Source organism: Brachionichthys hirsutus, chromosome 12 (assembly GCF_040956055.1).
Source record: "Brachionichthys hirsutus isolate HB-005 chromosome 12, CSIRO-AGI_Bhir_v1, whole genome shotgun sequence".
NCBI classification, from domain to species: domain Eukaryota; kingdom Metazoa; phylum Chordata; class Actinopteri; order Lophiiformes; family Brachionichthyidae; genus Brachionichthys; species Brachionichthys hirsutus.
Genome location: NC_090908.1, coordinates 1,904,681 through 1,918,302, shown reverse-complemented (window position 1 = coordinate 1,918,302; position 13,622 = coordinate 1,904,681). Strand labels below are relative to the sequence as shown.

The following is a 13,622-nucleotide window of genomic DNA, read 5'->3' as shown; positions in this document are numbered from 1 at the left end:
TGTCATGTACTGATGGAAGAAGGTGTGTCACATGACTTCAGTCAGGAAGGAGCTAATCTAGTGTTTAACCGAATCTTAATCCTAGTAATAAGAATCCATAATTGGTTGTAGATTCTAATGTTGATGATGAAGCTACTTAGAAGTCACTACATTAATTCTACCTCAGATGTGCACAAGCACCTATGGGGAGGACAGACAGACAGACAGAGAGTAACAGGAACAAACAACTTACACTTTATTGAAATGCATTTTAATTCTAAACGACGCCACGCCTCAGACTTACAGCATGTTAATGTAGCTGCATGTAAAGCCAAACACACACATCTGGAGCCCCTCACTGCAATCATTTACAATTCAATTTGTATGCGATATTCCACAAGAATAACTTTCTTGCTCGAAGCAGACTGCAGCCAACAAGTATTTAACCTTAAATGCCTGGTTCATGTTTATTCATTTATGCAAATTAAAACAGATGGAGGCTTGCCAGCAGAGAGAACTCTGAACCTGCATACGTGTTTTTCATCCCATCTGAGAGTATGATCATCTCTGCAACGGTACTACAAAGAAGAAAAATACTACAGCTGGTAGTGTGTAAGTGTTAACTTGTTAAAAGTGAAGATTTTTGTTTTATTATTTGAGATCAAACCAGTCACTTCTCTTAATTTTCTATATTTGCACCCATTTTTGTTGTGCGGTTGTTCAAATGCTGACGTAATTACTGTAATCTTGTTTCCGTTAGTTGCGTTAGAGCGATTCTTTGATGCATGAAGAACCGTTTGCTACAGTCCTGTATGCTGACATCAGTGGTGGGCGGCGTTTGCCCGTTTCCTTTCTTACTGAATGAGTTCATCGACTCGATGTAGCTTAGCTATAGCGGTCTAATCGAAATGGTACATTTAACCAAAGTATCGATGGAGGTCTCTGCCTAGTGTTTTTACATGCCTGCACAGTTCTCTGCAGGACAAATGATCAGATGTCCATGAAGGTAATGTTCATCCAATCCCACCTTTGTATGCTGCATTTCCTGTTGAACCAAAAACCCAAGAACAAAGGCTACCGGTCAATCACCAGGACAGCGATCCAGCATCCTGTTAGGACGTCGCTCGACTGGCCTGTTGACTGTTTTTATTAAATATAAAATGAGAAACTTGTTCCCCTCCATTTTATTTTTATTGATTAGTTTGGTGAGGGCGTTGTATACATCACAGCTGATCCAACAGTAAATCAATCTAGTGTAATTTATTCAAATAAAAAAAATGGTATAAAACATACACATGGAAAATACATTCTGAAAACTTGGTAAAGTAGTAGCGAAGCCTCAAACTGGAATGTGGCGGTTTATGGTTGTACTGGAGCCCAGCCAGCTCACCAGAAGTCATCATCATCATCTTCGTCCTTGTGTGAATATCCTGCAATGCTGGGAAAACCAAATCATGTCAATAAGCGAAAGCCTCAAGGGACGGAAAAAGCCAAAAACAGACGGTACTCCTTAAACTCAAACCCTTAACCAAAGTTCTATTCCTTTATGAAGACACTGATCTCTCTTCGTCTGTCTGGACGAGTCGACAGTTTTTGGTTACCTGCCGTCTTTCTCTCCAAACAAACTCTTTGCTTCTGGGCTCGTTTGTCCTTCGTCTCTTGCAGGTGCCTGAAACGGATGCTACAAATCAGGCCCAGCTTGCAGCGCACATTCAAACGTGTGTGTGTGTGTGTGTGTGACTCACCTGTGTTTGCTGCTTCTCTCTTGATTCCAGAACCATCTTCATGTATTTCTCTAACGGATTTTCCTCTTTAGACCCACGATTGTCCACCTGTTCCTTCTGCACTTCTATTTTAGCTGCACTTTCTTCCTCTTCCTCCTGGACTGGTTGCTCCTCTTCTTTGAGAAGCTGGTTAGATACAGATACTGTCAACTTCCATCAGAGGCGTGTTCTGGAAGTCGTTGCACGATAATCATTACCATCTCTATTTCCAGCCTTTCAAGTTCTTGCTGCTCCCTCTCTCTGGCCTCCTCTCGCTCTCTTTCCCTTTGTTCTTGCCTTTCCTTGTGCTCCCTTTCCCACCTCTGCTCCTCATCTTCATCTTCTCCTCGGGGTGATTTTCCTGAGGCTTGTGGGACTTCTATAGAAACGTGGAATGAGAAGAGCCTCATCGGTCAGTTTATGACGAAAAGCGCGAGAGACAATCAAACATTTGGACTCAAAGGGGGGGGGGGGACCAGAGACTCACCTTCCCGGACATGGAAGTCCGCCCCACCAAAGTCTCCTGGAAGTCTGCTTTGGTGGGGGCTAGCAGGGCCATTGGGGGCCTCCTCAGAGAGAGGGACGGCAGTGTCCAGGAGAAGCTCTGGAATGTGGCTGGGCTCTGGAGGGACACACAAAGAGATCTTTTATGCTCCACAATAATGCAACAGGGCCAGAGAACCGGCACAGAATACATAATCATCTCCAGCATGAAAGGAGGCCGGTCACACACTCATTACAAAACAGCTTTTACAAAGTCCAAACACATCCAAGCTGCTTGTGTGTGTGTGTGAGTGTGAGTGTGTGTTTGAAAACTGAAAGCAACATTACACGCAACAAAGCAGCACCAACCTGCCACTGCTACGAGGATGCGATGCAGCTTTAGGACTTCAATCTAGCAACTAAAACCGATAATAAAAACGGGAATTTACCAAAAACATTTTAAATTGAAGTGATTTATACTCATTATATAAAGGTCAAGTCATAACAAACGTGGTTTCCTGGAACAAAAATGTGAAGAATTTAGCAAGAAGTCTTGGAGTAATCGTTGACGTTCATACTGAAACAAGTTTTTATTGTTTTTAATCTGAAAATGTCTGAAGTCAGATATTTCCAGTCTCCCCCTGGTTGACTGGTCTTCTGTACTCCTGCTCTGTCTGAGGTTAGGCAGGCTACATAAAAAGGTCCCCACTGATCCCAGTTCTGTTCTTATTCTGCACAGTTGATCAGCCTTATCCAGTATGCAGCTAAATCACTAATCACTTCCATGTTGCGTCTACAAACATCAGAAGATCTGCAGCGCATTAAAGACTAGTTTAGAGCACCTGGACAAATCCCTGTGAGATCTTCGAGGCTTATTTTCTCAGGCTGCGGGGACGACTCTGCCGTGGAGAGAACGGGCTGCAGCTCCGCTGCACTGGAAAAGGAATGGAAGCAAAGCATGAGGGAATTAGGACTCAGCAGGAACATGGCGTGGGCTCTGATGCTCTGGGGCCGCTTTGCCCTGTCAGGTGCTGGAAACCTGCAGCGTTTAGGGGGTCAGATGGATTCCAGTACACTTTGAACGATGTCTGTTCTATTGAGCTCTACAGACTTGCTCTTGTTTGATCTGCTTGATCTGATAAACAAAGTGGCTTGAATATTTCTGTCCCGCTGCGTGGCCCGGTTCTTTCTAATGATGGTACCTGGACCGGTCTCGTGTTGTGCTCTTCATTCGAGGACTCTGAGGTGAACTGAGCTCAGAGGAGAAGTCATCAGAGTTCACCGCTTCGGCGTGGGAGGCACACGGGAGCCTTCTGTCAGGCGCCATCGGAGACGCATCTGCTTCTGCCATTTAACGAAGGCTTCGTGTTAGACAGACATAAAAATGTGCCGTCTGTTTCTACAGACTGAGGCGTTAATACAATTATTCATGTGTAGATTATGAAAGCTGCTAAAGTAAAATATTTAATCACATTTAAGATGGTGCATCTAATCTGGATTTACGTATTTTCACATTGTGTGTGCTTTTTTTAAGGTACCTTCTGAAATTTCCCTGCGAAGGTCGTTCCTGGGTGACGAGGGGTGTGTGGGCGGAGCTTTGCGTTGTCCGTCTCTTCGAAGCAGAGGCTCAATGAATGGGTGCAGACTGTAGTCAGCTAAAACGCCGTCCTTCTGGGGCTGGTGATTGTCTTGTGAGAGTGTCACCCCGAGTTGTGCGGGGGGTGCGGTGCTGCTGGGGGCTCTGGCAGTTTGTGGAGACAGCGGTCTGAGTGAGATCTTTGATTTGTGAGACAAACGGGAGGGTGGAAGGCGAGACTTGTGCTTTCTTAGAGGCGACTCGGGGCGATATGAAGGACGTGCTTGTTGGGGTGAGAGCGGTCTCGTGGCGAGCTTGTGAGCGGCTGCCCTCTGCTGGTAATCCCTGTAGGCTTCCTCCAAGGTTTCAGCCTCCTGCTGAAGCTCCTGGAAGCGTGTCTTGCTGTGTGGAGCGATGAACCAAGGCCCACCTGCCTCACACGCCGCCCCGGCCTTCAGCAGAGCTCTATTCACATAGATGTCAGGAGGAACCAGCTCGTTACCGCTCAGCTCCAACACTGAGCGGTCGACAAGCGAAGGCTTGGGGTTACGCAGCACTTCATTCTCTAGAGCTGCCGTTATCGGGTGGGTTGGACAAAAGAAAGGGAGGGAAAGGGGAACAATGGGAGAGTTGAACACAAAAGAAGACCGACCAATCCAGGAAAGAGAAAGGAAGGAAAGGAAAGGTTGCTAGTACTCAAAACAAGGACAAGGATCTACGACAAGGTCCTAGTATAAAGAGAATCCCTTCCCTTTTTGGCTATTATATGAATTTAATAATGAAAAAAAGGGTTTTGATGGTCAGTGGATTTTCATGATCCAGGGGCGGAAGTCCAAGTATAAATATATAACCGCGTACAGAAAACTGTCTGATTCAAAGTGACTAATCAAACCAAGACGTCCAGTCGTCGTGTACCTTGTTGAGTTTGGCGAAGCTGCATCTTAATCTCTTGCATGTGTTTATCCATCCACTGTGAATTCTCCTCATACTCTATCAGCTGAGTGCTGAGCTGAGCGCACCGCTCTACCTGCAGGAAACAACAGACAACAAGGACTTCTGCAAAGAGAGCCGAGATCTCATGGGGGGGGGAAGGAAAAGCTGAGCGCATAGTTTCCCACAGTCACCGAGTGGGCGTGATGTGGCTGACCTCACTCTGGAGCTGGGCCTGCAGCAGCTGCTTGTGGTTGTCCAGCTCGTCCATTTCCAGCCTGCGAGCACTCTGCAGCCTCCGTAGCTCCATCTGCAGGGCCAGCTGCTCCTTGGACGGCTTACCCAAATCTGAAAGCATCAAAACACCATCGAAAAGTGAATCAGTGGGAAAGTCATCGGACGAAAAAGCACCAAAGCTGTTCTGATTTCGGCTGTAAATTTTAATGTGTTCCATTTGATGATTTAGAGCCGCACGGATCTGACCAGTAGGAGAGCACAAGAAAGATCCAAACCAATTAAAAGGCTTATCGTTCCAGGAATAAAACACAGATGCCATCATCCGTCATATTAAACTTCTAGGAGGTGCCTGACGCCAGCAGGAGGCCCCCTCACCTTCACGAAGAAGCCCAGTTGTTTCTTGGGCCTCCTCCAGTTGTTTCCTCAGCAGCCGCAGCTCTCCCTGTTGCTCTGCTTTCTCACTTTTCAAAGTGGAATAGTCGCTCATGGCCTCCAGTCTTTCCCTTAACAGCTCCTTCTGCTGAGTCAGCAGAGAAGCTTGTTGTTGTGCCGTATCTAGCTCAACCTGGAAGACAGCAGAGGGGACAGGAAACATTAAACTGGAGACGTAGTCAACGCTATCTGAAAACTCATTAAAGATTAAGTTGGACTGAATTATTCTGCTTCGTGCCGATCTAAAAGTGTGGAATACACACTGCTGGGATATTTACCTGCAGCCGTCTCAGCTCTGAGGAAGCTCTTTTCTGCTCCTCTAACTTGACATCAATTACAGCCGACTCTTTTTGGATGCGAGCAGTTTCCACTGGAAGAAGAGGGTGTGGGTGTAAACAGGGGAAGTCGTATTTAGAATAAACTTGGATTACCGGTACTCGAAATACCGACCTTTGTTTCGGTTCTCATTCTCTGTAAGGTCTTCTGTCCTCTTGATGTAATCCTCCTTCAACTCAAGCTGATACCTGAATTCATGAGAAGGTAAAAATCAAACATCCAAAAGTGCCATGAAACTAAATAAACTCCAGATATCCTTACAACCATTTACCATTACAGGGTGCTTCGGGACAGAGACGATCCTGCTGCCGACTCGGACTTGATAAAAGCAATGAATCGTTTGATCAGGTCTGTGATAAAGTATTCTGTTGTAGGATGTTTCATGACTGCTGCTACTGAATTCAGCCAAACAGGCCACGAATCAAGGATTTGAAGCAACAGAAATAAATGCATTTCTGACTGGAGATGTTAAGAAACTTCTCACTTTCAACGTGCATGGGACATGCTGGATCTAGTTTCAGCTTAAACCTGCAGAACAGCGACATCCTCTGGACACACAATGCCAACATCTCTACAGGCAAATGTCTTTGAGGTCGTGCGACTCTAATCTCGGGTCTGTTCATCCTGGTCCTGGAGAACCTGTCGTCCAGCGTGTTACAGACATTTCACTGCTCAGATGGGTCATTTTGAAGCTTCTGCAGAGTTTGATGTTGACCTCACTGAATTAGCAAACATAAAAGACGGAGAGCAGGGAGATGCAGAAACCACAGATGGCTTCACACGATAGCAGATGTGACGTAAAGGCTAATTTAAAATTACTGTCATAAAGTCATTTTCTTAATCTCAGACGTCTGTAATTCATGTTTACGAGTGATTGCTGCACGTGTGAGAAACGATGCTTAAAGATGCCCTTTTGGCCGTGAACAGCGATAATTTACACAGAATTATGAAAACAACCAGCATTTATTTTTTAAACACGAGTCTAAAGTTTAACGCACAATCTTATTTTACTCATGAATTCTGATCCATTTAATATAAATTGTTGATAATTCCTTGTAAATGCATGGAATGCTAAATTTGAATGTTCATATTGAAAATGAAGACAGTTGCTGTAACGCCATCATCAGGACCATTATTGAGTGTGGGATCTAATAATAACCAGAACATGCTGAAGGGATTAAAAAAGAGGACTACATGTGTGTAACCAACGGAATGTATCTAACTGGTGGTGACAACCTGATCCAAAAACAAAGGAGAGACCTGCTGCATACTTTGAAAGTTCATTCTTCAGCCTTTGGTCATGCGTGTTTTCCACAGTCTTCACTGCCAGTTCTCTCCTCCTCAGAAACTCTTCAATGTTCTTGACCTTCTCCTCGTGGATTTGATATGTCCTGACGCCAAACAAATGATCATTCTCTGTCAGACAGTGGCCATGGCGATAAAAATGTAAACACAATTTACTAACGTACATGGTTAAAAAAAAAAAGCTCTCACTTTTCAAAAGATTCCTTTCTAATCCTGAGCTCGTTTTCTCGGTTCCGTAATATCTCAATTTCTTTTAGGACCGATTGTCTCTGCATGTAAACGTTCTTTTCTTCAATCTGACAACATGAGAAAGAAAAATATCCTGGTGAATTTACAGAAGTGGAAGTGACGCCGAGGAATGATATCAGGAAACAGCAACAGATCAGCAGAAACCTACCTCTTGCTGCTTCTGTAACCGATCAATGGCATTCTTCTCCCGCTCCATCAAAGCTTTTGCTTTCCTTTCATAAATCCTCTCCAGCTCTTGCTTCATTGCATCAAATTCTTTACGAAATGTAGCTTTTTCTTCCATCCTAACTTTGGCAATTTCAACATCTTTAAAATGCTGCATCTTAAGAAATAAAAGACGTGATGATGAAGTCGCGTAAACAAGATCAAACGTAAGCCATCCATGAGTCTTGCAGCTTTTTTGATCCATTAATTTTCATTTACCTTTGTGTTCATCTCGGCTTGCACTCGTACCTCAATCTCTTTTCTGTGTGCAGCCACTTTTGATTCAAAGGAACACCACCTGTCCCCGCTGTAACTGAAGTTCTCATATGCCTCATCAATCATTTTCATCTTCTCAACTGTTAATGGAAGACAAATATATCAAAACGACAACAAAAGCTGGACTGAAAAGCACGTCCAACACACGACCAATACATTTCCTCCTACCAAGAGACTCTCCGTAACTTGCTTCGCTGGTTGTCTGAGTGTCGGCATCACGGCACAACTTGTGAGCAGAATGGTGTGTTAACCGAGTTAGAAGGTTGAGGAGGAGTCCTGCAAAAAGGCAAAGAGGAAACATGTCAAACCCAATGTTGTTTACAAAGCAAACAAAAGCCCATTACTGAACATACCTTTATCGTCTTTATTTGAAGACTGCAAAAGATATGACACCATTATTACTAACAAGATGGATTTATTGGTTCTCCTTTCAATAATCAACAGTTTTTTCAAGCCAAACTACAAAATGAATTACCAAGCATCGGTGCAGGGCGGATTCAGGAGGAATTTCAAGAAGCTGAAGAAGGTCTTTGATGGCAACCTGCCAAAAATAGATCAGACACAACATATAAATCCGGAATGAAGTTTGTTTTGTTTGACCTCAACCTGGATTTGCTCACCTTGTCCCTGCGTAAACCGCTTTCAGGGTAGAATACAGAAAGCGTGTACTCGTACTCGGAGGTGCGCAGATGATCCGCCACGATGTTGTTGCAGGCCAAGACCAGATTAGGTGCAGAATGGATCGGAACTGGTCTGGGAACCTGTTCTGCTCCAGTTAAGGATGGCTGGTTTAACTCGTGGATGAGCTGATTGCGCAGCTGAGTCTGCATCAGATCAAAGGCGTGAAGGAGAACAGAAGAGAGGAGTTGACAACAGCAGACAGACTTACTTTGAGTGCATCGAGCACTCCTTTGCTCTTGAAGGTTTGGTAGAGTCTTTTCCTCAGTTCGTCCGGGGTTAAGGCGTCTTCCTTTGTCGAGGACATAACTGCTCAGCGTTGTGTCTGGATCCCCGGCAGAAAACTAGAGCTAACAAGCTACAGAGAAAAGAAACTCAAACAGTTTTCGACCACTTTTAAACGTAATTACGTCGTAATACACTTCCACGTCGCAGAAAACATGAATGGTTTGTGTTTTTGTGTAATAACCAGCGCAGGAACGGCGTCTCCTTCCAGGAGGCGTGTCTAAAACGTTTAAATCCGTCAACGAAAACTCTCAGGGCAGTCCCATATTTATGACGTAAACGACAACGCCATGTCGTCATCAACCTGCGACTGATCTCGCCGCTGTCCAGGAAGTAGCATTCACAGGTAGAAAGACGCCAGTAATTCATGGAATCTCAGTGTTTTATGTTATTTCTTCTTCGAACGCGTCTCGTTCGACTCACAAAAGAGGTTGAGGAATTTAACGACACTAAGATCCCGTTGATTGCTACGGCTAATATTTGCTTGCTAGCTTAAACCTTGTAAAATTGTGTTGGTGATATTGAGACATTGTTGAAGGTGTTTTTGTTCTGGATTCTATTTAGAACACTTTAGGTTTGCTGAGAAGAAGGGAGGACAATGTCTGGAAGTTTCTATTTCGTCATGGTTGGTCATAAAGACAATCCTGTTTTTGAGATGGAGTTTTTGCCCACTGGGAAGCCTGAATCAAAGGTATGGCTTTATTAATAACGCCAGGATTCAGCCCACTACGCACTGACTGGCCCAGTAACGGCGGCAAATAAAGAGAGTGCATTGTTGGATGTGACTGAATAGCTGCCAATACTTTTACAATTACTTATGGGAAAGTTGATGTCTTGAATGTTATGTTTGATCACATCTTCGCGTTGACAGGATGACCATCGGCACCTGAACCAGTTCATCGCTCACGCATCTCTAGACTTGGTGGATGAAAACATGTGGCTGTCCAACAACATGTACTTGAAAACTGTGGACAAATTCAACGAGTGGTTTGTGTCTGCCTTCGTCACTGCAGGACATATCCTTTATTTTCTATTCCATTTAAATCTTGTCTAAGTTTTTCCTTAGGTAATAGTTGTCTGTGGATTTTAATAATCACTTGCGTACTGTCAGGACAGACAAAAGAGCCAACATGGCTTGTCTATAGAATTTAACAAGTACATTTCAAGTTTCTGCCGATGATATAGTTTGAATGCTGACAGTTGAACTAAATTGTGTTTCCCATCTGTATCTGAAAATGCAGAATCAATCATTTCATTTAATGTTTATTTAACCAGGTAAGTCAGTTGAGAATTAATTATCTTTCAATAACGACCTGGACCTAAGTTGCGTGTTTTGCGGTGGCGGGAGGAAGCCGGAGAACCCAGAGAACCCACGCAGACGTGGGGAGAACATGCAAACTTAACACAGCAAGTTGGATTTGAACCCGCGACCTTCTTGCTGTGAGGCAACGGTGCTAACCACTGTGCCACCGTGCTGCCTAAACAAATAAATTGGCAATAAATAAAAAAGCTGAAATGCCAAAAAATCTAATTATCATTAAAACAAACCCAAAGTAGACACGAAACTGCAATATAGAAAGAAAATAAGGTTTGGAACACACTACTAGAAAAACTGGAAGCTGTTAGTTTGTAATAGTAACTGCTGCGGTAGTTTGAAGGGTATTAGTGCTGAGTAATAAAAACTGCAATAAACATGGCACTAATACGAGTAACCGTAGTAAAAGAAGTTCATTCCCATTGTGTTCTTTAATTATTTGCTGTACATATAAGATTCATCATGTTACACGACGTGAGACAAGAAGACGGAATCAAAAACTTCTTTAATGACGTGTATGATTTATACATTAAGGTAAGATCTCTTCCGTTTGATTATAATGTACAAAGGTTTAAATGTAACCTTTCCTGTTTCTTCTTTCCATGTCAGTGTTTGACATAATCATTCTTTCTTGCAGTTTGCAATGAATCCATTCTATGAAATCAATGCACCGATACGCTCCACAGCTTTGGAGAGGAAAGTCCAGTTTCTTGGAAAGAAACATCTCCTAAGTTAATTACTTCACATGCAAGAAGGATTTAAATGCATCTTGTCGATTTGTTTATATATGGTAAAATCATATGCTTGTTTGTATCTTTTCCTCTTTTGCACATGTAAACTATTCAACGCGTGTTCTTGTCTGACAGCTTTTGCTTGAAATGTGCTGCATGCTCTTCGAACTTTACCAGATTAGGCATTACAGCGGCTCGAAAGCACAGACTGGTACTACTGTTTAGTTAAAAATAAACAGGGTACACAACATGCTTTGAGATCATTGTCTGGTTATCAATTGACAAAACAGAACGACAAATTTGAACATAAAATGAAATCTGAGTAAGAAACAGTTCTGTAAATAAAATAAAAACATTTTTAAAAAGACAAAAAAAAAATTAACTGATCTAGATGAATGTTGATTTAAAAATGAAAGTTGTTTCAAGAAACCCAAACCAATAGTTATATTATAGCTGCAGTTTATTATATTGGCATCAGGGAAATGAATAAGTGGTTTTTGTGGTTAAACAGTTTAAATAAATGCAAAATTCCTGAATGTAAAACAATGACACGCATCATAACTTTGCTTTAATGCGGGTCTTTCTCCTCAGTGATTTCAGCACTCATTCTGTGATATTTGCAGCATGTGCTCAACCGAGAACTAAATGTGCAATAATGACAAGCCTCAATTTGCTAGTTAGTGCGTTAGCTACTTTATAATTCTCGGGAATAAGGTTACTGGGCTATCTATATTTTAAGATTCATACAACAGAATTTATATTCATGTGAGAGAAGTGAAAAATATCAAACACATTCTGTTGACATCGTAAGCTCCCCAAAGGCAGTCATGCCAACACAAACCGTTTATTTTTCCGTAACCCCTCCAAAGACCGATTCTTCAACTAGCTGGCAAACTGAAATATCCTGCGATTAAACTGGTTAACTAGTAATTCTAATCCAAAATGATTAACATTATTAAACTTTCAACAGTGAATCAAAGAAGTAGCTTCATCTGGTCAAAACAAAACGTCACTACAATGTGCACCTAAAGTCTCCTCGCATAACAGGTGTTACAGCGAGTTAATGTTAGCGATAACTCCTGGATGTTAAGAACAGCACATGGTAGCCGGCCGAGGCTTTTTATGGAGCTTGATTGTGTCTGTGGGGATGAGGTGGTCCGTTCTGTCTTCCGACGCCAACACCCTGCGAACCGCCTCCTCAAAGGCCACGGCTACATTTGTGGCATCCTTGGCACTGGTCTCATAATAGGGGTAGTCACCATTCTCCTGGCACCACTGCTGAGCCTCTTCAGCGGACACCTGCCTCTCCGTCACATCCAGTTTGTTGCCCAAGACTACAAATGGGAACTTCTCTGGCTCCTTGACGTCTGCGTAGTAGATGAACTCCTTCCTCCAGTTGCCCAAGTTGAAAAAACTCTGCGCATCATCAACGCTGAAGGTGAGCAAGCAGCAGTCGGAGCCGCGGTAGAAAGGAGTCCTCAGGCTGCGGAAGCGTTCCTGGCCAGCCGTGTCCCAGATCTGGAGAGTAACTTGGTGGCCGTCGACCTCCAGTTCCTTGTTGAGGAACTCGACACCGATAGTGTGGAAAAGGTGTGCATCGAACTTGTTGGTAACGTAACGGTTCATGAGGGAGCTTTTTCCAACACCGCCATCCCCCAGCAGAATGACTTTCAGCAGCGATGTCTTTGTCGTCATGGCTTTTCAGTCTCGACTGACCACTTAGATGTATTACCTAATGGAGAGATGTGACGGGCAGACTTTATTTTCATATTCCGTACAAGAGCACTTTGAAATCTTCTTTAGGTAATCATTTAAAAATCTACTGGCTCCTAACAAAATGCTATTTTTTTATTTTTAACTCACCCCTCGTTGATTTTGGACTCCTCCGATTTGTCTGAATCATGTGCTGAAGTCCCTGGTCACGTGCTCGTTTGGTGGATGTTGATGTTAGCAGCCATTTAGGTAATGTTCAACCGGCTGTAACAGGGCGACATGAAACATGTTTCCTGATTAACGGATAGCCAGAGAAGTCTAAAAACAATAGAGTATATTCTTTTACGAAACAATGGGGGGAGGGGTAGCATATGGCTTTACTTTAACCTTAGTGTTAACGGTACAGCTGCTGGCAAACAGTTAACCAGTGTTAGCCAAATTATGCTAACGTGGAAGAAGAAAACAAGAAGCTAAAAAACAGTACATTAAATGAGCTAGCCGTGGCTAACAGTGTTAGTCACCTACCGTATGAACCAGGCTAGGTCGTTGCAGAATGGACGACAAGTGCGGAAAAAAATAAGAAATAACCGGACTGATATCGACGCATATGTTTGACTTCGTTCCGCTTTGGCGTGGTTCAAGATGACGTCAGGTCGCACCGCTTCCTGGTTGACCCCGAACGCTCGGCGTTAATGCAGCAAGTTGCTAACAAGCTAACGACATTGGCAGACTCGGATCACGTGATCTGCCAGCGAAAAGTCACGACCGAAGAGCGCCGAGGTTCGGCTGTCACAATTAGAAAATTCGTTTATTATATATTTTAATCAGACATCTAATTTTCCGACGTTAATTATAAAACGTTAAGTTATCGGTACATCTTTGTATTAGTCTTATTCTGCCACCAGGGAGAGACATTCTGCATCATTTAATGTTCCATGTTGCATTCAGACGTAGATGGTAATTATTATTTTTTAACAGGGTCAGAATTTGATTAAATTTATCGAGGTACACAAATATAAAACCAGGTTCTACTGGGATTTTAGGGTTTTGCTCCTGTTTTTGTTTTTGTTTTTCTAATCAACACCTCTTCGCTCATTATTTTTTACAGTTTGTTTTTCTCTTAACTGAAT

The 13,622-nt window shown here is 43.1% G+C and overlaps 3 protein-coding genes across 4 annotated transcripts; 1 reads left to right on the top strand and 2 right to left on the bottom strand.

Annotated features, from left to right (window-relative positions):
• Positions 1 to 56: 56 nt before the first annotated feature.
• On the bottom strand, positions 57 to 8,755 carry ofd1 (OFD1 centriole and centriolar satellite protein). Its single transcript, XM_068746284.1, has 22 exons — positions 8,660 to 8,755; positions 8,391 to 8,594; positions 8,246 to 8,311; positions 8,124 to 8,145; positions 7,939 to 8,046; positions 7,714 to 7,850; positions 7,439 to 7,612; positions 7,231 to 7,337; positions 7,008 to 7,127; positions 5,851 to 5,924; positions 5,679 to 5,770; positions 5,344 to 5,533; positions 4,949 to 5,079; positions 4,717 to 4,828; positions 3,764 to 4,372; positions 3,428 to 3,569; positions 3,068 to 3,159; positions 2,230 to 2,364; positions 1,961 to 2,121; positions 1,725 to 1,889; positions 1,581 to 1,648; positions 57 to 1,417 (listed from the first exon to the last, which is right to left on the bottom strand). Exons 1-22 carry the CDS (start codon positions 8,753 to 8,755, stop codon positions 1,366 to 1,368), a joined length of 3,057 nt encoding a protein of 1,018 aa, XP_068602385.1. The 3' UTR covers positions 57 to 1,365.
• On the top strand, positions 5,025 to 10,900 carry trappc2 (trafficking protein particle complex subunit 2). 2 transcript variants are annotated; one of them, XM_068746288.1, is made up of 5 exons: positions 5,025 to 5,043; positions 9,324 to 9,424; positions 9,605 to 9,749; positions 10,497 to 10,582; positions 10,686 to 10,900. In XM_068746288.1, the coding sequence occupies exons 2-5, from the start codon at positions 9,332 to 9,334 to the stop codon at positions 10,782 to 10,784; spliced, it is 423 nt and encodes a 140-aa protein (XP_068602389.1). In that variant the 5' UTR covers positions 5,025 to 5,043; positions 9,324 to 9,331; the 3' UTR covers positions 10,785 to 10,900. The 2 variants fall into 2 exon arrangements, with proteins under 2 accessions (XP_068602389.1, XP_068602388.1); XM_068746287.1 differs by lacking the exon at positions 5,025 to 5,043 and adding an exon at positions 9,029 to 9,079 and having other exon boundaries at positions 9,298 to 9,424.
• Positions 10,901 to 10,991: 91 nt separating this feature from the next.
• rab9a (RAB9A, member RAS oncogene family) lies at positions 10,992 to 13,145 on the bottom strand. The gene is made up of 3 exons (XM_068746286.1): positions 13,018 to 13,145; positions 12,643 to 12,756; positions 10,992 to 12,511 (listed from the first exon to the last, which is right to left on the bottom strand). Exon 3 carries the CDS (start codon positions 12,472 to 12,474, stop codon positions 11,866 to 11,868), a length of 609 nt encoding a protein of 202 aa, XP_068602387.1. The 5' UTR covers positions 12,475 to 12,511; positions 12,643 to 12,756; positions 13,018 to 13,145; the 3' UTR covers positions 10,992 to 11,865.
• Positions 13,146 to 13,622: the final 477 nt, after the last annotated feature.

Bases quoted from the DNA above. Each gene is read 5' to 3' on its own strand.
- ofd1 (XM_068746284.1), bottom strand. From the start codon at position 8,755: ATGTCCTCGACAAAGGAAGACGCCTTAACCCCGGACGAACTGAGGAAA. The intron at 7,338-7,438 runs GTAGGTTTCTGC...TCATGTTGTCAG, and splicing joins GGTTACAGAAGCAGCAAGAG to ATTGAAGAAAAGAACGTTTA. The intron at 4,373-4,716 runs GTACACGACGAC...CGATAACGGCAG, and splicing joins GCTTCGCCAAACTCAACAAG to CTCTAGAGAATGAAGTGCTG.
- trappc2 (XM_068746288.1), top strand. From the start codon at position 9,332: ATGTCTGGAAGTTTCTATTTCGTCATGGTTGGTCATAAAGACAATCCT. The intron at 9,425-9,604 runs GTATGGCTTTAT...TCGCGTTGACAG, and splicing joins CTGGGAAGCCTGAATCAAAG to GATGACCATCGGCACCTGAA. The intron at 9,750-10,496 runs ATATCCTTTATT...TATTTGCTGTAC, and splicing joins TGCCTTCGTCACTGCAGGAC to ATATAAGATTCATCATGTTA.
- rab9a (XM_068746286.1), bottom strand. From the start codon at position 12,474: ATGACGACAAAGACATCGCTGCTGAAAGTCATTCTGCTGGGGGATGGC.